Source organism: Ixodes scapularis, unplaced genomic scaffold, assembly GCF_016920785.2.
Source record: "Ixodes scapularis isolate PalLabHiFi unplaced genomic scaffold, ASM1692078v2 PGA_scaffold2__306_contigs__length_199485367, whole genome shotgun sequence".
NCBI lineage: Eukaryota > Metazoa > Arthropoda > Arachnida > Ixodida > Ixodidae > Ixodes > Ixodes scapularis.
The window spans coordinates 104787003-104814644 of NW_024609857.1; the positions used below are offsets into that span (position 1 = coordinate 104787003).

Consider the following 27642-nt stretch of genomic DNA (forward strand, 5'->3'; position numbering starts at 1 on the left):
CGCAACAGTTTTTTTTTTCTCTGTTTTTTTTTTTTCAGTGACATTCTTATTTAAATTTGTTTGCATCAAATATGCGGCAAGGGAGATTGCGAATTCTGCTCGAAGGAACAAGCTGAAATTCCCATAACTTCATAAATTGCCGGGTTTGGCCTGACGAATTAAGGCAACTGGTAAATTCGCTTTCTCCAATTTTCGCTAAGAATTTTTAAATTTAAAAGCTTTCGCTGAAAAGCGCACCACACATTTTGTCCAATTCTTTGAATACAAAAATGCACACCCAGACGCAATTCATAGCAGGCGTATGACTCATTTTTAGGAGGCTGAAGTGACACCAACTTAGTACATCTACACGTTTCGATTCTGGAAGGGGCTTTGCACGTTTCACATCTGGCTGGAAGAAGTAGACGACTGCTTCTTCCAGCCAATTGTTTCGGGACATTTGTTTACTGGTTAGCAGAAAGGAATCAACTTAGAACCAGTGTTGGAAAGTACTTCTATATTGTACTTAAAGTATAATTTCAAGAAGTTTTAGAAAACTTGTGTACTTTACTTGGAGTACATTCTCCGGATGTGAACTCGTACTTAAGGTTTCTTTTTCTGGTACTTTCCGAGGAAAGTACAACTCCCGACTTCAAAATAAAATCCCCAAATTTCAAAAAAAAAAGTTGTTGTGTCAAAACGTCCCATCGTCTTTCAAGACGTCATCTGGTTACTCCTCTGGGTGAAGTAATGGCGGCTATGAGACCAATATGAATAGCCGCCTTATAAGTTGATTGTGTTAAATAGTAACTTTTAGATGTTCTTTACCCAATACTGCTTAGAACTGATTGTGCAAATAGTAGATTTTGAGTTTGGAGCGAATTCAAAGTAAATAGTGATTTTGGTCAAATATTAGCTGCGTTTACATGAATGTGACTTCAGCGCATCGACTCCAATCGTCATTCGAATGAAGCCGACGTGGCAACGTTTACATGAATGTGCACCAAGCCCTACGTGAAGGTGGCGCCGTGCCGTGTCAAGGATTAAAGTTAAAGCTGCGTTCCCGGCACTTCCGGCACCGGCTGCACCACATGGCCACATTTTCCGGTGCATCGCACGTGTAAGCCTTTCGACGCTTTTGGCGAGCGTAAAGGTTGTGCCGGCTGTCTTCAATGCTGCTCAAGAAGTTACGAGACTGAAGAAACATCAAAACCCAAGCGTTTTGGGCTCTGGGTCGGGCCGCGGAGCCACTCTGGATAAGAGGTGACGTGCATGTGCACGGCCTGGCGGGCGAGAACGTTTCCAACTGCTCCGAAGACGCCACTGTGCTTGGCCTCGCCATATCTTGCCAACTGCAACCGGACCCCGAGGTCGAAAGACTTTGGCGCAGCCAGGAACGCCACCGAGGTAAAAGCTGCTCGTTCTGCACTACCATGCAGTGCTCGGAGCTCTCAGCCTCATTTGTGCTTGTGTTGGAGCCTCTAGGGACTCCCTCGGTCGCACAAGTCGTATTTCAAAAGGCTTGGAGGGGGTCACCCTCACCGAGCAGCTCAGCTATATTCTGCACGCGTTTCTTCTCGGGAGAAAACTGCGGGTGACCACACGGGATTGCTCTTCGCCGCCATGTTCTCAGCTGTTCATTCGGTCACGCAGCGATTGCCTTCCCATAATCCTCCCCATTTCAAAATCAATGCGATCTCCATTTACATGGGCTGAATGCATGCGCATTCGCCGTCTCGATCCACCTCTGTCTAGTGACTTGAATGCGATGCACTTTGTTAGCAAATAATGCCATTTACATGACTGCATTGAATGCAACAATTGGATTCAATGCAACTAAGTCGCATTCATGTAAACGCGGCTATTGAATTGTTTCTCCAAGCCTTTTACTACCGTGCACCATGCTTATACGAAAATTCTGCTGAGCTCGGGAAGCTTGTTACCAACGTTCCACTTGTCCCCTTCTAAGCTCAGCTAACTTTAACATAACTACTATGTATATTGCTGTGGCACATGAACAACAAATTTGTCACACTTATCCTAATATAAATTTCAAATCTTGCAACACAAAAGTACAAGCACAAATGATGAACACGGGTTATCAATACATCGCTGCCCAACATATACTCCAGCATAATTGCAGTGGGTTAGCCCTGTTGACTGCAGTTCTCACCAAGCACTTGTGCACTGCAGGGAAGCAACTCGCAGAGCCCACGAGCATTGCTTTTCCACAGTGCACAGGTGCTCGGTGACAAACGCACCCGACGGGCCTAAACCGCCACGATCAACACTTCGAAAAGTATAAATGTCGCAGTTCATCTCAAATCAAATATCAAATAGCATATTACTCGAAACTGCTATTCGAAGACTCAAATATCTGCACAATTCTACAGACTATTCCTTACAAAGCACAGTGAAACCAACATGGTACACAAAGTCGCGTTCATTAAAATACACACGAGTGATTTTCGAACTTGATTTGCCACATTTAACTAGAGCCATACCTTTATCAATATCCTCTCGTTTAGATAATAATAAAAATTGCACCCCATCCACCACGGCAGGTGTTGCTCTGGGGTAAAGCGCTGGATATTCTATTATCATTACCCAGCACTTTAGTATTGGGCTAGGGAAGAGTGCACAACTACCCAGAGCTTCGACACTTCAGTGCCAAAAATGTTTGCTTAGCACGACCACAAGCTTTGGTAAAGTGCTATACCACAAATATCACTACACCCAAGCCACACAACATGTGAAACAAGTTTTTCTGCATTACGCAAACAATGCATGAAGTGAGCTGACGAGCTGAGGAATGTGAACCATTCGCTCGGTCTCCTCTACCCGCGACATTACAAATGATGATGATAGCTAGAGAAGCGCCCCCTCTAGTTAGCGCACAGTGCCAACAGTGAAGTTCAAGATATTTTTTGTGCGTGACTGAGTTGTAGCCGAGAGAAGTGTGCTGCTTCTGGCGCTGTGCTCCCCCAACACTGATAAGTGGCATTTGTGACCAGATCATTCATTGAGCACGAGGCAGTTTTTGCAACTTTCCTACGAGTATGAGCATCTCTTCTGCTGCGGAAATTCCCCAAAGGTCATATTCAAAGAATTAGGCTCGCATAAAAGACAACAATGTCACAAGAATAATTATATGCATTGCCATATTAAACAGAACACCAGACCTCCAAACTGCAGCATGACTGAGAGTGAGAAATGTATCCTTGTTTATATTGCTGGAAATGTATTGTATGGATTGTTGTTTACATGTCAGTGGTGCATTGGCATATGATTACGTGAGATATAAAAAAACCTTTGCATGCAAAATGACGGCCATTTCGGCACACTGGCAAGGACATACCAATAGAAAAGGTGCAACTCACCGATCCAATCATGTGAACACCCAGTATCCTGTCTGTCTGCTTGTCGCCCAGTACTTTGACTACGCCGTCCGTCTCATTGTTCGTCTTGGCTCGGCTGTTGGCTGCCAACGGGAACTTGCCCACCTTGTACTCGACCCCCTGCAGGCATACCAGGGACACAAGGTTCCGGCTAGCTTGTACACTATATCTCAAGGGTGGCCAGGCTGACCCGGCCTAAGGGCCGCATACAAAGCCACGAAACTTCCAAGAGCCGCGGGGGGGGACTTCTGTTTAAAGCAATGAATGAAACTCGAACTATTTTCAAACTATCCGAGTCGAAAGCAGTCCAACTGTACGTGAGATAGCAGTAGCACAAGATTACCAAACGCAACCCGTCTTTTGATTTAATATGCGTTTCAGTTCCCTTCTTTGGCGAGGTGCTCGTGTGACCGGGAGGCAAGCGGGAGAGGGGGGGGGGGGGGGGGGGGGGGGGGGAGGGAGCTGCGAGCCGCAATTTGACACGCGAAGAGCCGCATCCAACTCGCGAGCCGCAGCTTGGCCACCCCTGCTATATCTTATAAGAACGCACTACACTCCTTTCACTTTATGCAGAAATGACAAAACTCGTCACAGGTATATCTCACAGGTATATATTTTATAAATTTCAGAAATAGATTTAAGCAATGTATTAGCAAACCCATTAATATTTTCATGATACAGGGTAATACATGACATGAAAATTAAGAAAAAAAAAGTTATTTTTGATATGAAATTTTTGTAGCCTACTTCACAACACACCAAATTTAATGATTTTCAAGACTATTAATTACAAAACAAATTATAAGATTGTCAAAATTTGCATCAGGTGACCAGGCATCAAGAGCAAAGAAATGCCAAATTGCCATTTACTTTAGTGACACTAGTGGATGTTTCTGGTGGAAACAAGTAAGTGTCTGCACCTATCTTTAGCACACACACAGCTGCATGCAACTTATGAGATGGTGCATAGATTCTACTAAGCCATTCTTACACCATTGTAACTTCAGTTCTTATACTCCAAGTCTTCCTTTCACCTTGCTTTCAAATGTTTAGTTTCTCAAATAAAAAGTGAAGATTTAAAGAACCACTGGAAAGAAAGAAAAAAGTTTATTTTTAACAGTCTGGTGGGGACACACATATCAAAAAATAAATTTTATGTGAAAAAAATAATAATTTTGGAGCAATATTGACAGCGGGAGAAGTGATTTAGTCGGTAGTCACCTCAATTCCACTTGTTTTCTCCCTCGGCATTTCGGGCACATGAGGGGAAGTGGAGAGAGTGTATGACCATCTCGCTAAGATGGAAAGAGTGTATGATCATTCTGTAATGTCATGGACTTTGCGAACAGAATTTAAAATAAATATTGCGCCGTCAATATTGCTCTGAAAAATATTTTGTCGCGTAAAATTCATTTCTTGACATGCGTGTCCCAACCAGACTGCTAAAAAAAAAACTGTTTTCTTTTTAGTGGTCCTTTAAAGGGTACTAAAAGTGGTTTCTGAGATCTAGTCTATTTATAGCCACAACTCAATCTACGGCTTCTATAAAAGCACTCTAAAAATGCTTGATTTATCTTTACCCCTCGGATAAAGTCAGTGCACACAGAATATGTTTTCGTGGCATTCTTCAAAGTTTCTGGTGGATATCGAAGTTATTTTTTTATAACACATTATTTTCTTTTAAGCTCCATCTTTTTTTTTTTATGTGATGGTGGAAACTGTTTGAACGCAAACGCCGAACGCAGTATGCCAGTGTCTGGTGTTTGCGTTCGAGCAGTTTGTAGACACCACCATGGTAGAGACAAAGCCAGCAAGTTTTGCATTTACTCACTATGTTACACAGTGGTAGAATGTCAGTCTCACAATCGTGGAGGCAGGGGTTTGATTCCTGTTGGGGTGCATTTAAAATTTTGTTTTTTTCTTCTCAATTTACCACTCTTTTTACAGATTGGCCTCTGAAGTGTGCATTAAACACTTCCTAACGAATTCCGTCACACTTTTCTTAGGGATCCTGAACCTTGAACACGTTCTGTATTAAAAGAAAAACTTGCAGGGAAACAGACTTATCAGTTCAATTAAATGCCCACCTGAGACTTCAGGTCTTCCTCAGACTTGCCAATCCAGGCCACCTCCGGATGGGTGTAGATGACAGAGGGAACGCAGTTGTAGTCAATGTGCACCGGGCCTCCTACTATGCCTTCGACGCACACAATGCCTGTTGAGGAAGAGAAGGCAGAAACGCTCTATTTCTCTTGCCCTTCCACAAACAAAAAAGAGAAACTAGGCAAGGAACTAAAGACCTGCCTTCATCTTCAGCCTTGTGTGCCAGCATTGGGCCTGGAACACAGTCGCCGATGGCATAGATGCTGGGAAAAAGAAGATTGTTTAGTTTGCATGCTGTAGTGCAATTGGTAGCGCCGGGTCAAACTTTCGTCCAACCCTTCAACTCGGTGCAGTCAATCTTTCGCCCAATTTTTTTATGAAATTCAGAAAATATACAGGCAGTAATTCCGTTTCATCTCTCGGTATTTTGTACAATGCAAATTAAAGTATGAAATGCAGCAGAATTGTAAATCTCCGATGCTACCGCTCTAAAAGTGACTTGTCCTGGCGAGGTGCACATATGTCCAGGAAACTGGCGCAAGTATACTTTTGCTTTCTTCGAGTCTCCCATTTCAACTGAACGAAGCCTGATAAACAAAAACAGACCTATCCTAGAGGAAAGCACATTTTGCAATTGAATTGAAGTTCACTGTGCATGTGTGTAGTATTTTATATGTCCAAATAGTTGTGCAATGCAAGCTGTAGAGTAGTATTTATCCTTGTCACAGCAGTGAAGATGGCCTGAATTCAGGACTGCCAGTACAAACTAGATTTGGTTTATTTTGCCATGCTTTCTCAGATAATGGTTGCTAGAGTAATGAAAATTTGGCACTTGACAACAACTCGGGTAAGCAAACTGCAAGGAAGTGCCGACCTCGTATTCAGATGGAGGTATCTGTTTTATTCATGGGCTACCTAAACAATTTAGAACCGAGCAAATTTTAGATTCCACGCAGACGTTAACAACCAGAATTATGCTTTTGCTTTGCTACCTGTGGGGAGGCACCATGAAGAAGTGCAGCCACCTACTTGGGCACTCCTGTCTGGAAGCGTGAGTTGACCAAGATGCGACCCCGCTCGTCCTTCTTGATGCCCATCTCTTCCAGACCAAGGTTCTCGGTGTAGGGCCTTCGGCCGACGCACACCAGTAGCACATCACAGTCCAGCTGAGGGAAAATGTTGCGTCAGAGCCAAGGTTATCGCCTAATGATACAAAAGAATTGTGATGATACACACTGGCTGTCTTCCAAATTTTACTCAACCTTACTCCAGGGTAAGGATTTTATACCTCGGGGTTTAAAACATACCAGCATCCAGCGTTTTTCAGTCTGTGTAGCTATGTGACACAACTCGCTGGAGTAACTCGGATTCATTTGAGTAAAGGCCCGTTCACACTCTTGCGACTGAGTACGACTGAGAGAGACGAGATCTCTTAAAACCTCTTAAATGTTTTCAGAATCAGGGAACACACTGGCATTGTGGCACCATCTATGCGGTGACCCTGGAACTGCATTTCACAAGAGCGAAGGTTTTGCGGGATTTTCGAGGTCAAATGTGCGTAATACCCATAGAAAGGCTCGTTTATAACATTGTCAAAAGTTTTTCGAGCCAAGAAAGAACGGATAATGCGCGAGAAATAAAAAAATATGCCGGACCGCCGAGTTTACACTGCTTCCCAATAGATGGCGCTAGTGTGTTCTCTGGTTTAAGAAGTTTTAAGGAACCCAGGTTTAAGAGGTCGCAAGAGTGTGAACGGGCCTTAAGGTTTGGAACACGGCCACTGAAAGCACAAGGTTCAATGAACGGAGGGAGAGCTGGTTCCGAGATGTGTACCAGATGACGGTAGGGGTCAACGACATCCAAAGCACTGTCTCAAGCCATTAGGGGGAGGTGTGTAAGATACGAAAGCCCATTCACACAGCAGCATCTGCTTGTTTTCTTACGTTACGTTAGGAGTTACCAGGACATCTGGGCCTCATATGTCGCATGCAAAGCTACCGCTTTAACAGGTTGCCTAGCTTCATATGAAGCATGGATGTCCTGGTAACTCGTGCCGTAGGCAGATCTAAGCACCCGTAACATAATGCAACGTAAGAAAGCGGTATTGTGTGAACAGGTCTTTCTTCTTTGAGGGCAGTGTGATCAGTGCTATGGAACAAAAAAAGGGGAAAGGAGGAGGTGTCCAGGCCACGGCCTGAGAAACTTGAGAATAATGGATACTCTGGGACAAAAGGATTGCAAAAGGACACTTGAAGGGACCATGAAATGACCTTTTTACTTTTGCCCAAATAACTTTTACATTAAACCTTCAATGTACATGAACGCCGAACAGGCATCCACTTTCGTTTCGGTTTAACTGCTACGCGAAAAATTATAGAAATATTGAGTTTTTCTTTCTCTCCAACTCACCGCATAACGAGCCGCGGAGTAATTTTGACAGTTGTGACGTGCTCTGACATCGGAACCAAAAGTTCTCTTGGCAGTAGGAGAATAAGAGCGTTAGAGGAGAGCTGGCGGTGTGCCGGTAGGTTTTACAATAGGATTTTACTGTGCTGATGGCACCGACATATTTCCGGAATCAGCGCCTCTCATCGCTGCGATAGCCATGGACACATCGCAGCTGGGCGAAATTCAATTAGATATGTTGCGCTACAGCGACAGCATGGGACTGGTCCCATACGCTGGTACGAAGCGCAGCAGGTCGTCTGCACGACTGCCGCTTCTCCGCTGCCGTCAGCCGTTTCTGCGGTATCTCTATAATGAAGGGGACGCGCAGTCACTCACTGACGTAGCAGAAAATGCACAGAGTTTCCTATGGGCTCAAGCTTTATTAACGTTTAATTTGTCAGGATAGGCTCGCAGGGTAGAGTGGATGAAAAAAAGAAAAGAAAAAGATGCAGTACGTCGTCTTTGCAATTGCGACTAGGGATGTCGCGAACCACCCTAGGTTCGATTTCGAAAGGTTTCGATATTTGCGAAGTGAACTGAGGTTCGATTTCGAAAAATTTCGATATTTTCGTACCGACCGAGGTTCGAATTCGAAAAATTCGCAACTTTTGACCACAGCGGAGTTTCGAATTCGAAAATTTCGAAGCTTTCACGGTTTCTCAAATTTCGAATTCGAATATTTCGAATATTTCTTTCCTTGAGGTTCGATAAATTCGAAGATTTCGAAATTCTTTGGAAAAAAATTCGAAAACTTCGAACACTTCGAATTTTTATAGACATGAAGTTCGAACAATTCGAAGATTTCGAATTTCTTTCTGCATAAAGTTCGAAAAGTTCGAAGGTTTCGATTCTCTTTTAACGCTAAATTAAAAAAAAAAAAAGAAAACTTTGAAGATTTTGAATTTCTTTCTAATCCAAGTTTTCAAAGTTCGAAGTCTGATTTTCAAGTTTTTCCACAGTTTCAGTTTCAAATAACGTTTTCACGACTCACTGGTTTTCACAAAATCAAGTTTAGAAAAGTTAGGGTGTGATATCTAGATTCTGCGAAGTTGCTCAGGCAATTGAATGAGACGACGAGTGTCCTGGACGTGCTAGAATATTTGCCAGTGCAGAATTGTGACCGCCAGCCCCGGGGGGGTCTTTAACCTGCATCACGCAGTAGTGATCACACGAACACACTGTTTTACGAGACTCATCCAGTTCGAAACGGCCAGGGGTGAGCAGGAGGTTGAGGCTCAGAAAAACCTTGAAGCGACCTGGTAAACTACCTCGCCACCCCTTGCACGCTGGTAGTAATCCGATCCGGTGAAGTTTGTAATTGTCCTGGAGGTTTATTTTCTGGGAGGGAGGAATTGCCTCGCAAAAAGCACAAAAGCCGACACAACTCGAGGTCGAGGAGCGTTCTACCATACAAGTGGCGTCGGAAGAGGAAAAACGGGGGGAAAGAGGGTAGCGGGGGGAAGGGGGGCTTCAGCCTCTTTCTCCCCCTTGCAGGTATTTCGGACTGTTAAAGAAAACAATACGGGGAAAGACGGCGTGGTCGAGCTTATTTTAATCTGAAATTATTTATGCATATGTATAGCTACTGTCGCTCTTCACTGCATAAAAGGTTGCGTAGATGGTCATGGTTAGAAACTCGTTGTCAGAAGGCACTACTCGTCACATGCTCAGTGGTTCGGAAGTTCAAAGCTGTCTTTTCGACCTAAATACCTGTGCCGATAGTAAGAAAAAAAAAAAAAAGCGGAAATAAAAAGCAGGAGGAAAAAAAAACTATCAAGAATTCGTCAGAAGTGTTCTATTCTTGCATATTCAGAGGTTCAGAACTTCGAAACAAGTTTCTTTTACCAAAATGCGTACAGGCTAAAAGAAACACGTCCCAGGAACGTGAAGTGAAAAAAGAAAGCTTTCTTTTAATGACGTGCTGAACTTGAGCACTATTAGAAATCTTCTCCCATGAGTTAATTTATTCCTTTACGTGAAAAAACAATAAATATAATATTTTGTATTGTGCAGATAGCAATGATATGTACTGTCTGTGGTGTTAATTTAAATGCGATACCTCAAACAACTTAGACGAAAATAAATATCAAGTTAGGTCATAATTGCATGCAGATACATGTTTGACATTTCTTCGAAACTCACGTTGAATAACAATAATCACATCTTAAGACGGCACTTACCTAGGCTATACATAGATCATTCTTAAAAAAAGTGTAACATATCTACCATAAATAGCTCCGGCTGCAGCGTGCTTCAAATCTGGCACAAACGATAATCGTCAAAAACCCGTCGTCCTTCCTCGCCCCTTCGTGGATTTATTTCTTTAAACCTAAGCATGCCAGAACATTGAAATAAACGACATTGTTTTTCGTAAGGAACGCAGCACCGCGTGCAAAAGTTCGAGAAAAAAAAATTACGAATGTACCCCACTACTTGAAATCAAATGAAACCGTCTGCCGGTCTTTCGAAGTTCGACGAACGTCGAACTTTTACCCTAAAAGTTCGAAGTTCGTCGAACTTCTGACTTTTCAGAATTCGAAAGTTCGAAACTTTTCGAATTCTCTTGATAAATAAGTTCGAAAGTTCGAAATTCATCGATTTTTTGGTCAGTCAAGTTCGAAAGTTCGACAAGCATCGAACCTTGCAGCGCAATAAGTTCGAAAGTTCGAAAAAGATCGAATTTTTTAGCGTAATAAGTTCGACGGTTCGAAAAGCGTCAAACTTCTTAGCCTAACAAGTTCGAAAATTCGACCTCCGTCGAATTTTACGATATAGACAATTCGAAAAATTGAAATCTTTCAAACCTTTCGAACCGCTTGATTCGATCATCGAAACTTCGATTCGAAAAAAGTTCGCGGCATCCCTAATTGCGACTTTAAAGTGATACTGAAGCGAAACTTGAAATACACCTATTATGGTCAGAAATAGGTTCAATATGATCAATGATATTCATAAATCATAATCGCGCGTTTGTATTTTGAACGGATGGCTATATTTTTCACCCTGATGGGCCCGATTGGGCGCGCGCTCAAAAATCGGCCATCGGAGAGCGCGATGCGTCTTGGGATATTGGGCGCATTCGTGACGTCACTTGTGCCGGTCGGGAAAGGCTACGGCGTGAATGTTGTGGTTACGAGCGTTGCCACTTGGTGGCGCGTCGACGATTTACGACCTGTGACAACGTGGCCGTTTGAGATGTGCAAGGGCTGCACGCACGCTGCACCACGGGACCACGGCAAGTCGGCAACCACGGCAGCACTGACAAAACCAGCTCCGAGGCCAGGGGGGCTATGTTGCGCTTTTTGCACTCCCAGGAGACTAGGGAGAGGGAAGTGACGTCAACAACGCAGCAAATGCAGATTGGATGTTGATTTTGTTTTCTTCTGTCAACATCCAATCTGCATTTGCTCTAGTCGTTGACGTCACTTCCCTCTTCCAAGTCTCCTGGGAGTCCAAAAAGCGCAACATAGCACCCCAGATTCTCAAAGCGAATTCACGACGAAAAAAGTGCGTACGACAAATTTGAGAGAAAACCCGTGCTCTTGAAACGAAATTGTCGTAACCTTTGCGCAGGTTACGACAGAATCCTACGACAGCTCCGAAGCTGTCTTACGCACTTTTTACGATCAAATCAACAAGGCCGACAGCGTCGCTCAGTTACTTGGTATCGGCCACCAACGGACATTTATTTTTCTTCGTGCTCTTCTCGTGCGTCCCGACTTCAACCAGCAAGAAAAAAGGAAGGAGTACTTAAAACAGACCACGACGATCAAGAACGCAGGATCCACAAACACACGAGAAGAGCTACAACAGCCACGATTCTGCCGACCGAGCGAGCTCGGCAGAATATAGTAGGCCTAGCAGCAACATCGACTCGGCGCACCGTTGCTCCGGCGGTCCTTGGCCAAGACCGTCTGTCCATGACCGGCTGGCCTGCTGAATGGAATATGCCCACGCGACCCTTGTGGACCCTCACCGGATGAGTAGTTTGATCCCTGAACTAAATTTCAGTGGTCAATATTTTCCCCGTGTCATCTCGATCTCCTTGTTTTCCGAGACAGCGGTGACGAACGCTGTCGTCGAAAAGGGACTCTCATTGATTCTATCTCCTTGTTTTGTGTGATATAGAACTCAAATAAACGCCATACGGATTACCTTGGCAACTCGGTATGTACACTCTGTTATTAGTATGCCATTTTTATTCTGACTCGACGCTACGTCAGTGTCGAGCTATAGCAGTTCGTGGGAGCTACGCGATGTCGGTCTAACCTTTCTTTGCCGAGTGTCATGTCAGTATCGAGTTGCAATCGTAAAAGATCGGTCCAGAAGCGCTTACCGAAATGCGGTCTAACAGAGCGAATCCAGCACTTCGATCAAACGCGCTTGTCCGCTCCGAGTGTGAACAGGTATTTGGCATTTGCGTGGCCCTTGCTGACACCCTCGTAGTTCAAACATATCCTTTTTAACGTCGGCTTGCAGCTCGCGACTCGCAGCAACTAATACCGGCCGTGCCAGAAGCATGCTCGGGCCGTGTCGTGCAAAGAGCCGCAACGAGAACGAGCTCACTGTGGCCAACTACGCTTTGGCTTTCTCCGCCAAGGCTTTGCAAACGCGTTCAGGCCTAGGCGAATCCTGCCGGCACGCCGTATTGCCGCAGAACGGCGCTGCTATTTTGGCACAAGTGATGTCACGAGAACTTCCCCCCATCCACCAGATGAGAATTTGAAATCGTTTAATTATGTTTAAAATTAGTTCTCCTGTGTTTTACAGCGCAATATTTATATTTCTGAGGTGGTGCGTGTCCCTAGCCCATATTTATGCAACAAGATCGGCGCTAAAATTTCGTTTCACTACCCCTTTAAAACACAACTTTAAGGATAGTACAAATCTCGCCACACGCCTTTTCTATGATTTAAAAGACAATGTAATTTTAGCAGAGATATAGCAACGTAGAAATATGATTTCGTGATCACATAGACATTGCAGTCATTCAAGGAAAGCTAACACTAATCACTTTTGTCAGGTGATGGAAACGCTTCAAAATTCGCATCCTTCATACATGCCTTTAAACACAGTACGCACCAGTAATATCTTGAACTTGATCACACGTATGGAATGTGCAACATAAAAGATCCATGCGATGTTCGAGGAGACAAATGCTAAAAAAGTACCACAGTAGTCGAAGTAAACAAAGACGACGGCACGAGCGTTTCTGCTGTCTTGAGGGTGCCGCCACAACATCGCCGCACGAGTAGATGGATCTTCCCTTCTAGAACGTGTTGGGTTATCATCACGACACGCGACGAAAATTCAGTCAAGGATAGCGCTCTACGCGGAACGATAAGCTTCCACCACGCCGACCATCTCCACCGACGCCATGCTTTTCAGCAGGCAGGCGGCTATGCGCAGGCGCAGTCTGATCTTTCTCTTGCTTTGTATACCACACGATAGATGACGCATAGCTCCGAGCATTATAAAATTCGGCAATTTCCGTCACATTGATAATTATTCAACAAAATGTGGATCAGAATATTCTTTAACAAAACTTTTAAGAAACATTCGCCGGCTATTTATTGTTTATGACCGTGGTGCTGGTGAGGTAGGCTCTGATCCATTAGGCTATCGGGATTCGGCTGACGCGCTGTGGCACCGCGGATGCACCACAGTGAAAAGGTGGAGAGTTTTCGGGGGAAAGAAAATATAAAAGAGTCCATTTTTTTTTTTTTTTTTTGGCTCTCTACTTTTGCGTTTTGGTTGTTGTTTTTTTCACATCTTTTATGATGTGCGGTAGATAAAATTCGATTTCAAAATCGTTTCATGGTCCCTTTAAGACTGCTTACATGTAGGAAAGTGAAAGCATTATATTCTCGCGAGTGAAATATTTTCAAGTAATGTTTCTTCACGTATTAAAGTTTAGGAGGACGTATAGGACGACGTCACAAAGATTGACGTCAAGTACGACGTCTAGGACGATCTCTATGACGATGTCAAGGACGGCGTCAAGGACGACGCTGGGGACGACCTTTCGGACGACGCCAAGAAAGACATCCAAGCCGACCTCTAGGACGACCTCAAGGACGATGTCCAGAACGATGCCTAGAGGACACCCTCAAGGACGATGCCAAGCACGGCGTCGTCCTTCAGCATAGGATTGAGCGGCACGTGCTTGATGACAAATTTTTATGGCCATCTTTAGGGCACGTCGCCGCTGTGTTTTTGCAAAAATGGGTCAAGGAAGGCTTTCGCCTTAAAATTCTGCTGTGGACATTATGGCATAAAATGTGACATGGCTACCACATCTCAACCAGTGGGCTCAATTTTTTTTTTCTTTTTTTCTCCAGTACCTTCAGGATTGGTGGCACAACAGAAAGGAAGGAAAATATATAGCAAGAGACATACCGTAAAATACCGGGGAAGCACCCATCCCACTTTCATGGAAAACTGGGTTAATCTAGACACGGGCGCTTGTCCAGTCAAATGGTTAAAACCAAGATGGCGGCCAATAAAGAGCTTTAAAGGCAAGGTGAACAGAATCGGAGAAGCACATTGATTTTAACACGATACGCCCGTCATGGCTGCTGGCGGTCTTGTGGATGCTGCAACTGGGTGAATATTTTCTGCTGATGACAGCGCTTTGGAGTAAGTGGGAGCTGAACGTGTAATTTGCAGAATTCCCAAGCTTGGGAAATGTTAACAGTAGGCGCTTCCGCGGTTATTTTACTGTAATAAACACGAGATTAATCTAGGTTTTCTACTGTAGCTGAATCCTTACAGAGACTAAATTTGTTATAAAAATTTCCAAAACATTGGCCCTCCAAAGTGTCGTACCCCAGCAGTTTCAGCATCTTTACTTTTAAGTCCTACAGAGTGTAATACCTGTCCAACATCATGACATTCCAGTATATACACACCAAATGTGCGAGGCACTCTCGAGTTTACAGTACTGCAACCACTTTGGGCATTCGTGTGTCTCGGTTCGATGTCCAGAGCCAAGTCCCCAGAATTAATTCCAGCACAATAGCACACTTAGACATTCTCTGCTCCTCGCACCTGCTCCTTCTTGGAGGAGTCCTTGACGTCCTCCAGGTTGACAGTGATGCTGCCCCCGGAGCGGGTGGCCCCAGTGACCTTGGTGGCCAGCTTGAACTTGAGCCCCTGCTTGGTCAGGATACGCTGGAAGTTCTTGGAGATCTCCATGTCGATGCCCATGCCGCCCACGTGGCCCAGGAACTCCACCGCCGTCACCTGAGCCCCCAGGCGGGACCACACAGAGCCCTGGAGGGTAGGACACCAGGCATGACCCAAGGAAAAGAGAAATCACCCAACTGTCCACCTTTATCGTAACATATCAAGAGGATATTCCCTATTTACAACCAGCTTTGCTACGCTCAACCTACGTCGGAGAGAAGAGCCTCCACTAAGCATCTGTTTTTATCATAAAATGTTAAAAGACGGTCCCTTGTTTACAATTAACTGTTATGTTGGACTGAAGATTCAACATAGTTAATTAATAAATAAATAAATAAATAATTTATTTTACAATAAATGCCGTCGGAGACTGATATAGGCTACAGGGGCAAGAAGTCGGAATGTTGACCTGATGAGAGCCTTACAAATGACAGATGGCGACCAGCCAACCGAAAAATAAAAACCAAACACGTATACGAGTACAGTTAAACCTCGATGTAACGAAGTCGGTAAAATTCGCAATTTACTTCGTTACATTGAAATTTCGCTAAATCGAAATTTGGCTTTAGCATGCGAAAAAAAAAAATTCCGAAACATTTTACGGGTATGAAAACTCACCGAAAATGACGTTTATTTAGGGGCAAAGTAGTCTGCGAGTTTTGCTTGCGCCTTGTCCGATAGTAGCAGCGGCGTCATACGGCGTTCGAGCGCCCAGAGCGCTTACACGGCATCTTGCTGCCCATGTGACGCCGTGTACCTCCTCAGTACGTCCATTGCGTCGAGCACTTCCCAAGTGCTCGTGATCTCGGCAGTTTCTTCAGGATGGCGTCCAAAACGTTTGCTTTCTCATCCAAAGAAAGAACTTTACGTTTCCTTATGGCAGCAAGCCCGTGAGTGAACCGCCCGGTTAAAAAATAAAGCTGTTTAGTTTAGGCAGTTTAGGCGGTGCCAATGTTTCCAACCTACACAGCACTCTTGACCGCACAGTTTACTTGCCCCCTTGCGCCCACAGTGTGCTTGCGCCTTTGCTTTACATCACGCTCGCAAGACGATAATCGGTCTTCTCGGTCTTCTCCTAGATGGCACTGCCCGTGCGGTCGCGCGGTGCGCGGTCGCGGTTCACGTCGCTCCCCCGCTGAAGTTGGCTCCCGCGCTACCCGCGGTACAGTGGACTATGATGATCAGTGAATGTCAGTGGTGATGCTGTTATGCCGTGTAAACTTTTTGCTCGGCATTTTCTGGCCAGCCCCGCGGAATCCGCTTTGCCGCATGCCTCGCCGGCGCTACCGGCGCCGCATCCTCGGGCAGCCTAGGAACGTTGGAAGGCCTGTCCCCATGAAGTAACCTATCAAGCGCTCGCGTTTGCGCGTAATTTTTTTTTTAACCACAATTTTTTTGCGAAGTTGTTTTTTAGAGTTGATTTATTTATTGCCTTCTATGGCAATGGCGCTTCATTATATTGAAATAGCAGCAAAATCGACTTCGTTATATAGAGACCAAAAATACATGGGGTCTATGGGCAAGAAATTATGAAAAATAAAATACTTCGTTAAATCGAGGATTTCGTTACATTGAAGTTCGTTATATCGAGGTTCGACTGTATTACATATTGAGTGTCAAGAATTACAATTAACTGGCCTATAAATTTTAGCAAACAAACCAAAAAAAAAAGAAACAACGTCAGGTAACCGCTTTAGTACCGAAAGAAGAATTGGATGTACACTACCAGCATTACGCAGATAGTATTTGTTTTAATGAGAAAATAACAAAATATATGGACAGACTGAAAGTGTGAGCAACAAATATAAAATCTTATCAACACTTGACTTCAATATACAAGCAGAATTTCAATGCAGACAATTATGTCTAAACATTCAAATCCCCTCAAGGTCCCCAAGGTTTATCAAGATTACTGTAGTTAGTTGTTCAATATGCAAAGCTTTGTAAGTCTTCGAGACTTTTCATTGCCCGATTCACAGCTTCATATATAAAGATTGCGGTCGAGTGTTTTACGTGCTAACGTCCGACAAAATAGGCTGATCTGTAGAAGATTTTGTAAGCATCAAAATGCAGCCCATTACTTTGTACGAAGAAATACAAGCATACCCAGTGAAGACGAAGCTTTCATTCAAAGCTGCGGCACATTTGCGACTCCAACAAAACGGACAGCACCTAGCAGGAAAACACTGAACTGGCAGGAATAGGTCCTTTCGCGAGTTCTGCTCGTCTCTTGTGGCTTCCACGATTGCACGTTGTCGGCAGTTGGTGTGATGGTAATTAAAGTAAAACAAGGCAGTAGCGTCAGAACAAGCAACAGCAATTGGGGAGGAGGACAGACCGTTACGCCCCAAGTGGTTAACTTATCAACCACACGGATGGGGACAACAAATACAATGACGCAGCGCTCAGCCGACATAACCGAACGCGGCGTCAGCGTTCGACTGGAGTTCGTGTTCTCCGGCGAGGGGGAGGAGGGGCTCTTTTGTTTCCACGACGGCCTGCATGAACAATGCAGCATGCACGATCCCAGCTTAGCACAAAAGCCGAAGTGGGTCAAGCTCACATTCTCAGAAGATCGATCCGGCACTTAACGTCGCTTCGTCGATTGTTAGTATTTTTTACATTAAACTGTGCCCCGCGCTCTATTGTAGAAGATGACATGGCCATGCCAATAAGGCCTGTTGGCATGTGTACAGGCCTTGTGTTGAGTAAACACCGAGCGTGGGGAAAACAAACGGGTCAGAGCGCCCCCTATAGTTCGATCTCCTGCCCAATCGCTGCTGCCGCCGCCGCTGCTGCCCCCCCTCCCCCTCCACCCCTCCCAGATATTTCTGAAATTTTATGGAAACAATACGGCGGAAGGGGCAGGAGGGAAATCACTTTTGCCCCCCCAACACCAGCAATGTCGACCCCCCCCCCCCCCCCCCCCCCTCGATCTCCTGAATAGTTATGACGCCTCTGAAGCGAGGGGAATTAGGTTGGTTACATGTCGATAGCAATGAAAACGGCAGCAACAACAGGGCCACAAGGATGACCGTGACTCAAAATTGCCTAAATAATTAGGTGTGCCTTGCACTGCTTTGCACGTTGTATAGTGTGAACAGTTTTTCGGGTGACTCTGTCGTTACTCTCATATCCGCCCATTGTTTAGGTCGCTCTGGACGCGACCTACGTATTGCACGAACCGGAGATTGTGCACTTATTGACGTTCATCGGCGTGGTAGAAGGACATTTGGTAGTCCTTCCATCACTTTCCTGAGAAGAATAGCCTCTGGACGCTCATTTGCGCCAACACACCTCCGCAGGTTCCGAACGTAACGAATAATAATCAGGGCAAACCGTTTTGAAGCCAATGCTCGACTGCTCAAACCTCGACGTCGTGCACTGCGTTGGCACGTAGCGTGCACGACCTGTTTTCGGCTGCCGTATTTGTCGAGGGCGACGACCTCTATTGGTCTCCAGAATCACAAACGGATGATTTGTATGACGGTGAATTAGCTGGATGGTTGCAGAATTACATAAGTTGCAGAAAATGTTTCCTACCAGCTCTAGGCCAATAACTCCAGCGCCGATTACTATCATCTTCTGTGGTACTCGCTTGAGGCTTAGTGCGCCCGTGGAGCTTACTACTGTCTCCTCGTCAACCTGCAGAAAAAAACAACAACATAGGTGTTAGCTTTGAATACAAAATTATGTTTCCACCAAAGCACTAACGTAACATCTTGAAAGATGGCCCACCTAAAATCGAAAGCAAATCAGCAGAAAATCAAGAAAAGTAGAAGAAATGCTATTTATAGATCACAATTTCCTTCAAAACTTGTTATCGCGGCAAGGGACAGTGAAGCAAGGATGACTGTACTTCCCAGTCAGCAATGCGGCTAGTCGGCATAGCTAACTAGCCGCATTTACGTCGAGGTCATCAATGATCTAAACTAGGGATCTCAAACATGCGGCCCGCGGGCCGCATGCGGCCCTCGACTCGCTGGGACGTGGCCCGCAAGCAACCGGCTAATGGTCCTGGTTCCCCTGTCTCGATTGCTAGAAATGGCATGTGCCATATTGATCTCATCTCGCCGATTCATTTCCGCTCGAAAAGAATAGCTCTGCTCTTTTACGTATTCACATAGTCTATACTTATCCATGTTCATTTGTCTTTTGTTTTGCTTTATTTTATGCCCTGCTTTCTTTCATGTTAAACACCTGTACAACAATTCTGCTACTAGGGTGTAAGCGCCAGCTCTTTGTTGAAGGATGCATGTCGGCTGCGCAAACTCTCAATCAGCAGGAGCAACTGCCAAAGATAAAGCTACAGGGTGATTTCAGATAAGATCGACCAAAGGGTGGCTGGTCGACATTTTTAAATCAACTGATGTTTTTATATGACATTGTCTAATATCTGGTATAAACGAATCCACACTTAGTTTTGACCAGAAAAAAAATTTGGAGACAAGAAAAATCGTAAGGCAGGGAGAGGTGGACAGTTGCAATAACGCGCACTGATGGAGGGGGCAAGTTTGAAAGTGAATAATTAAAACAATAAAATTAGGAGAATTTTAAAACTTTTTACAAACAAACTATGGGTACAACTTGCTTGTAATATAAAGTAATAATATTTATTAAAAATTTATTTAGTTTTCTAAAAATTGCCAAACATGCCTGCTCGAACGACAAATGGCAAACTTTGGAAATCTGTATCTCATGAAATAATTTAATCATTATTACATAACTTGCAGACATTATTTTACTAATATATGGCTATTATTGAAAAAATAAATAAGGTATCTGAGTGACACAATAGTTACAATATATTTAGGCAAACATGGGAAAAAAATCAAACAAAGAAAAATTCCAATGCGAATAAAAAAAAAAACACCACCCTCGATTTTTTTTAAATTTAGATAACCTGTTATACTCTATTTCAGCATTCATTTCCATTAAAAACATGTTGCATCATTTTATTGAGAAAGAAGATACAACTCCCCAAAGTAGGGTCCTTTTTCAAAGCCTACACTTAGCAGTGTCCTATACAAGAAGTGACTCTGAGTTCCAGTTTCATGAAACTTGCACAAATCTTTTATATACATTTATTCAGATGAGGTCATTGATAAAAAGAGCGACCGGTCACACAGTAAAAGGGAGGAGAAACTATATACAGCATTTTACATAAGCGTACAAAGTGGTATCATATTAGAGACTAATGATTTGAGAAAAGATGATGCAGTGTGAAGTTGTACCTTCTGGTATATTTTACATCTAGAGTAAAATAAATAACTTTACTTCCACACACAAAAACAAAGATATAATAGTAAGATATTTAGGTTAACTGTGTACTTACGATTACAAACAATTTCAGGTGACGGATGCCATAGTGCCTAACTGGAGCAGCTTCGATGCTCTCGGTGTATGAATGAATCGTGGCAAGCCGATATATTTTATCCTGCTCGAGGATAACATTTTGGGATTTTTTTTATAGTGATCAGATAAAAATTATTAGTAACCACCAACAAAAACAGTAGGTTAAATACCCCGTGAAGAAAAATGTGATAAATAAGATGTCCCTGCATTCAAAATGAGCAGTCCTTGGGAAATCAAATTCGGCACTTTACGCTAAGGTTTTCCTCGCTGTACCCATTTAATAAAGTTGCTTCCAAGCAGATCCGACTGTCCGTGCTACATATACGTCACAGGTCCCTTCTGTTGATGACTTGCTGAGCCGCCACGCGTGCCAAGACTGAATGCCAGGGAAGGCGCGCACCGTCAGCCACTCTTCTTTTTTTTCTTCACGATACCGAACAACCTCATTTTCGTCCAGATATACAAGATGCACGCCTTTCAGTTTCTTTGATAGAACGCTCACCATTGTCCTGGCCGTCTGAATTGCGCTTACTGAACGTTCTCTCAGGTTGTTCAGCGTGGCCTGGTGCTTCACGAGTCCGCCAACTCCGTCACATGCATTTTTCCCCATGTCCAGATGCAGAAAATAACCACTGGGCTTGTGGGCAATCGTCCTTTGCAAATTGGTGAAGCTGGTAGCGATTCTTGAAATGACTGGCAGCGCCGTCACTTACGTACGTCACGTACGAGTATACCGCAACGTTGTCTTCAACCCACTCCTTCACTTTTTCTAGAGCCAAGCAAGCGTGAGCGGCGTCGTGACACAGGTCCTCACTGATGATGGCAAAGCTGTTTGTAGATTTTCTTGTCGTCACTACACATGTAAATATCGAAACTTGTTTTTTTTTCCAGCGATATGCTTGCACTTCGTCAGGAAGCACGATGGTCCAGTTTTCAGCAAAGTCAAAATGAAAGACAATGCTCCCGCGTTGCATGCACTGTTTTTCATCGTAGATCGCTTTACCTTGCGTTTGCCGGATATGGTTGTGAAGTACCCAACTTCCAACCGTCACTTGGATGACTTTTAGGAAAGTCTCAGGTTCCAAAGTTTTTTTCACAAGGTCGCCGGACTCCCATGTTGCAAGCACAATCTCTTCATCCTCCGGGATATCAAGTTCCTGGAGTGTAAGAAACTGGCCTTTTGGGCAGTGATCACAGTCTCCTTGAAGGCACAGTTCTGTTGCTGGGTCGCACAGAAATGCCGAGTTCATTTCACCAGTGTTGAATGTTGAGCCTGTAACGTTCTCTAGAGCGGCAATACAAAGATAATATTTGGCGCAGCGCACACAAACGCACACTTCCTGGTGTGGAATACATTGGACCCATCTAGGGCGCAACGAATAAAATTTCGTTAGCCCAACGCCGGAATCGGGATGCTTGTCTTTGTATATACGGAAGGCCTCTCGTATTGAGCGTGTCATGAAGCGCTTTGGCACGAACGTTTTCTCTCCGTTGAGCATGACAGAGATGACGTCCTTCTGGTTGGGACTTTGGTGCGAACATTGTAGCTCGTCTTTCGTGAAGTACTCTAGGGCAGCAGACAGGTTCTCAGGGCTCACCTTGCACCTCGTGTAAGGATCCGGCTCATACCACACGCCATGCTTTTCCTTGAGTTTTCGGGATTTACTGATGAGGTACATTGAGGCCTGTGGAATCATCTTTTGAACCTCATTCTTCGTCAGTGTTGACCGCAGGAGTGTAAGCAGTTGACAACGTTCCCGGAGAGAGGTGGCGGTTTCAAAGGCCTGCCGAAAGTTGTCCACCCATGCACTCAGTGCATGTGGAGCATGTTGGTTCGGACGACCCCGATGGTGCGTCCCTGTCGTACGCAATACGTAGCCTTGAGCGTATATTCTTGACAGCAACCTGCTCCAGTTCTGTCTGCTTTCTCTTGACATAGGCAGGCCTGTCCCGACTTCTTACGACGCTTGGTTGTCTCAGCGGCGACACATCTGTAGGTAGTATGCTGCGATTTAGATCTTCAATTGCTTCTTCAGCTGGCACAAATATGTCAGGGCACTGCTCTGAGCTTCGCATCGAGATCTCCTTAGTGATGTGCATGAAGCAATGGTAGCACAGGTAGTCCGTCGCACTCACTTTGGTGGAACAGTCAGGCGGAAGAATTTGCTTCAACGAGTTTAGGTCCAACTCGCCAACACTTCGAAAATTCCGCTGCTTTGGTATAGTCTTTTTGTGTTTGCAAAAGTAATCTGCACAAAACAGTCGTTCGGAGCTCCAGGACGTCTTCATAATGTATACATAAATAATAGAAATTAAACCCCAACTGATGGCATATAATTGCCAAGTGAAAGAACTACTGGGTGCACAAGTGACAAGTATGAGGCTGAGGAGCTCACTCACTGCAAACGTACATTTGAAAAGAGAGGTCACAACTGAGGCTGTCGGCAAAGCTTGATCCACGTCAAAGGAAGAAAGAGGGAAAGTCTCCAGACAAAAAATTGTGGTCAGCGGCCTTCGAAAAAGACTTTCCGGAATCGCACTGTCGTCCCTCCACGCGCTGATATGAAAGCACCCGAGCTTCTACCACGTGGTTCATGACACAGCCTGAGCCATGTCGGCGACCGGTTCGCGAGGGGTTGGCGGTGGGGTTACGTTGATGGTCACTCGGATTAGCCCTTGCTGTACTGAGCTACCGCCTGCAGTGCCTTATCGCCGGCTGGTGTCAACAACGAGAACACACACACCCTGTCTACACCAAAACTACAAGCGTTCACCGCACACGCGTCGCCGCCGCTTTTAAGCTTTTGTGAAATTGCTTTCTTTTGCCGCGGAGAACCGCCTTATCTTAACTACGCGCCTGAAATCCTTCCAGGCGGGCGTACACAATATCAAGCGTTTCGAGAAATGCCCGTGGAGTAGAACTATGGGAAAATTCGGAGCCCGCGATGTCGATATCGTCGCCGTTGTGTTAGTACGCCGTCGCGTACTGCAGTCCCCCGTTGGGGGAGGGGGGGGGGGGGGGGCGGTCTTACTACGATAACATGGCGACAGCGTTTACACTCTATGTATTTACGCGAGGCTCGAGTATTTGGGGATAATGCTGCCGGTTGGTGTGCCCCTTTGTGCCTGATATTATCGCCCGTGACGCCAGCGAGTGAGATGGCGACAGGCATGACTGCTCAGTAAACAGGCGTCGGCGGCCATGTTTTGCTGGTTGAAGCTAACCCCCTTGTCCTTGACAGCGAGCGGGGAAATGCGAAAAAAAAATTGTATCGGCCGTTTTGCCAGAACTAGCAACGAGTGTCGTCTGCGGTTTCCGGCAACTATTTTGCCATAATCGTGAGCTTAGCGAGGAAATGATTTTTGCTAGCCACAGAACACTACCACGCAGAAAGGGAATGCTTGAACATGTTTTTGTTCTGGATATATATCAGGGATATATATGAGAGAGAGAGAGAGAGATGAAGGTAGAGCGGAAGAGGGAATAGCATATAGTGTCGCAGGAGAATAAAGTAAACAAAGTTCCTAGTGGCCGATGGCTGCATGATCTTTTCTCGGATCACTAGTCCGTAATATGATACCTCTTTGTACACAGTAGTTTCTCCTTAATTTAAGTGTGTGAACGATTTCTTTAGTTATCATTGGCCTCATCTGAATAAAAATATATAAAAGATGTGTGTTGGTTTCATGAAACTGGAACTCAGAGTCAGTTCTTGTATAAAACACTGCTAAGTGTAGGCTTTGAAAAAGGACCCTACTTTGGGGAGTTGTATCTTCTTTCTCAATAAAATGATGCAACATGTTTTTAATGGAAATGAATGCCGAAATAGAGTATAACAGGTTACCTAAATTTAAAAAAAATCGAGGGTGGTTTTTTTTTTTTTATTCGCATCGGAATTTTTCTTTGTTTGATTTTTTTTTCCATGTTTGACTAAATATATCCTAACTATTGTATCACACAGATACCTTAGTTATTTTTTAAATATTAGCTATATATTAGTAGAATAATATCTGCAAATTATATCATAATGATTAAATTATTTCATGAGATACAGACCTCCAAAGTTTGCCATTTGTCGTTCGAGCAGGCATGTTTGTCAATTTTTAGAAAAATAAATAAATTTTAAATAAATATGATTACTTTATATTACAAGCAAGCTATACCCATAGTTTGCGCCTAAAACGTATTAGAGTTCTCCTAATGTTATCGCTTTAGTTATTCACTCTCAAACGGGCCCCCTCCATCAGTGCGCGTTAATGCAACTGTCCACCACCTCATGCCTTACGATTTTTCCTGTCCCCAAGTATTTTTTCTAGTCAAAACTAAGTTTGGATTCGTTCATACCAGACACTAGACAATAAAATATAAAAACATCAGTTGATTTGAAAATGTCGACTAGCCATCCTTTGGTCGATCTTATCTGAAATCACCCAACAAGCTCGAGATCTTCGCCTTCACAAAAATATCATTATTTAAAGACAAGTCTTTTTTCAGTGTTGGAATAAAGATCACCAGGAAAGCAAGAACTGTAAAATTAGCTGATTGTTTTTTAGAGACATGTTCAGCTGGGTTACTTCCTGAGTATATTGAGCAACGGGAACAACAGTGTACTTCCTCTCTAGTTCCACTAAAAGGCGGGGTCATTTTAATTATTCAATATCACAATCAAGGCCGGGGCGAAAAGCAGTTGTATTTACTCGCACAATGAACGCACTCGCGTAATGAACGCACTCCAAAAGTCGGCTCTCAAAATTTTGACTCTTTTTTTTTCACTCGCGTAATAAACGCACCCCCAACTCGGACGTCAAAATTTTGACCCCTCGCGAAATGAACGCACTTTTCTATCCTGGTGCAGCGAGGTCGCGAATGCATGGGCAGCACGGCGGGAAAAAACGCCTTGCAAAAGGCGTTAAAATATCCGCAAAGATCCAACGGAAGCAAGAAAAAAACAAAACATGGAAAGTAGTTTTTTTTCTTTTTTTTTTGCACAGCGCAGTTTGGATTTTGGGTTCGCGCGCCGCCGCGCGCAAGGAGGAAGAGAAGCGCTCTAAGCGAACGAAACAGCTTGCGAAAGGCGGCAAAAAGAAAAGAAAAAACAAAAAAACACAGAACTAAGAAAAAACAAAAAAAAGCTTTTTTTTTTTTCTTTTTTTTTTTGCACAGCGCAGTTTGGTTACTGGGGGTCGCGCGCCGCGCGCAAGGAGGTTAGGGAGGCTGTAGTGAGGGTGGGCGCAACTCAAAACCTGGGGAGCGTTTGCAATTTAATGGCGGCGCCTGAGGGAGAGGTTTCGAGAAAGAATATGCGCCAGTGTTGCCTGCACGAGAGCAGGCGCCCGCTCTGTTGCAACTCTGTTGCTCCATGCGCCTTTCCTCCTCTCGCCCCCCATTGCAAGCAAGGAGCGCCTTGGCGCAGCCTCTCTCGCTTCCTTCTCGCTCCGAGAATTGCAAACGTCGAGCGGAGAAAGCAAAGTTGCCAGACAAGCAGCAACGTCCAAAATGGCGGAATTTACCATTTTTCGCGTTAAAAAAATACTTAACCTATCGCAACAAAACCGGTGGCTATGGGAAAGTAATCATTTATACCTTGTGTAAATTGTTCAAGCGCGTTAATGGGCTTCTATGACCTGAGTTAGGAAAGAAAACGACCCTTTGCCCCATAGACTCCCAGCAAAATTTAGCAATTAAATGGCGTCCTTGTCCCTTGATCATAGTGGAACCTGTAAAGTCACGGTGCAAAGGACAAGTCGTATGTGATTGGTTGTTGACGACGAAAACGAACTATATAAGAGGAAGTTTTTGAAATAAACGTGTAGCTGAGTTTGAGACCTGTCTGTTTTTTCTGTTTCTTCTGCTCTACAAAAAAAAAAAAAAACCCAGTCTCAGGGTAAACGACGAAATGGTTGACTTCCACCAGCTAGCCTGTACTTTGACTCTTTTCTCGTAAAAAGTTAAGCTTTTTTTTTTTTTTTTTTTTCTGCACAGCGCAGTTTGGTTACGGGGGGGGGGGGGGGTCGCGCGTCGCGCAAGGAGGTGAGAAAGATAAGCGGAGAGCCCTCGCCTAAGCAACGCCTAAGCAAACAAAACAGCTTGCGAACGGCGGAAAAGAAAACCCAAAAAATTAAAAAAAAAATTTTTTTTTTTTTTTTGCACAGCTTAGTTTGGTTACAGGGTCGGGCGCCACGCCCAAAGAGATAAGAAATTACTTCGATTTTTCAGGATAAAAGGTCCGTTCATTATGCGAGTAAATACGGACGCAAAAATTTTACTTCGCGTAATGAACGCCCCCCTCAACTTTGCATCGATTTTTCGGGAAAAAAAGTGCGTTCATTTTGCGAGTAAATGTATATAAATAAATCAAATTAAAAATGGTGCTCGCAAAACAGTGAGTTTAGAAAAAGAGAGCACGAGGCCTCTTCTGTTATAAATCTTTTAAACTCTCTCTCTCCTTTCTTTCTTTCCCCCCCCCCCTCCCCCCCCCCTCCCGGTCTTATGTTGGCCCTGGACCTTTTCGGGCTGGACTATCTGGCCCTCACACTCAAATGAGTTTGAGACACCTGACCTAAACACTATGATTACTAGGAGTGGGCTATACCTTTTGGTGTTTAAAATAAAATAGCAAATCAAGACAAAAAGTAGGGGTGGGCCATCTCCTGGGATAATACAATATTGTAATCGTATATCAATGCATGTGCAAGTCTTAAAGGGCAACTCCGCTTCATTTTTGATATTTAGAAAACTATGTAGCCCTCTTCAGTGTCATATAGGAAGACCCCATGTCAAATATTATGATCTAATTCCGTCTCTATATTTAATAAACTGGCCAGCAAACTTTCAAATCAGCCAAGTCGACGAAATGTGCCAACTCTCGCGTGCGACGTGAGGCGCAATCGTCAGCGCAGTCAATGCGACAGAGCTAGAGCGGCGAACGTTGAGCCACTACGTCAGAGGCATGACTACGTCATTCTCACGTTTTGTTTGTTTTTACTTCTCGGAGCGAAATTGAACGATGACGTCATGAGTTTCTCCTCCAGGTGTTGGCTGAACGGCGTCCACGTGATCACCGTAACGCGGATGCGATAGTTTGCGCTGCCCTCCGCGCTTATCGGTCTGTTTCTCCACTCCCCTTCTCTTTCGTCTTCTCCCCTTCCCCCGAGCCATCACCGTCCAGGC

The 27642-nt window shown here is 44.4% G+C and overlaps 1 protein-coding gene across 2 annotated transcripts in view; it reads right to left on the reverse strand.

Moving 5' to 3' along the window:
- LOC120850418 (dihydrolipoyl dehydrogenase, mitochondrial) overlaps positions 1-27642 on the reverse strand; it is a 33760-nt gene that overhangs the window by 1431 nt on the left and 4687 nt on the right. For both annotated transcript variants that reach the window (XM_042291974.1, XM_042291975.1), the window contains exons 7-12: positions 18660-18761; positions 14979-15203; positions 6510-6646; positions 5682-5743; positions 5465-5592; positions 3360-3497 (exon numbers count right to left, since the gene is read on the reverse strand). In XM_042291974.1, the coding sequence (XP_042147908.1) occupies positions 3360-3497; positions 5465-5592; positions 5682-5743; positions 6510-6646; positions 14979-15203; positions 18660-18761 (792 nt within the window). The remainder of the gene's footprint in view (positions 1-3359; positions 3498-5464; positions 5593-5681; positions 5744-6509; positions 6647-14978; positions 15204-18659; positions 18762-27642) is intronic.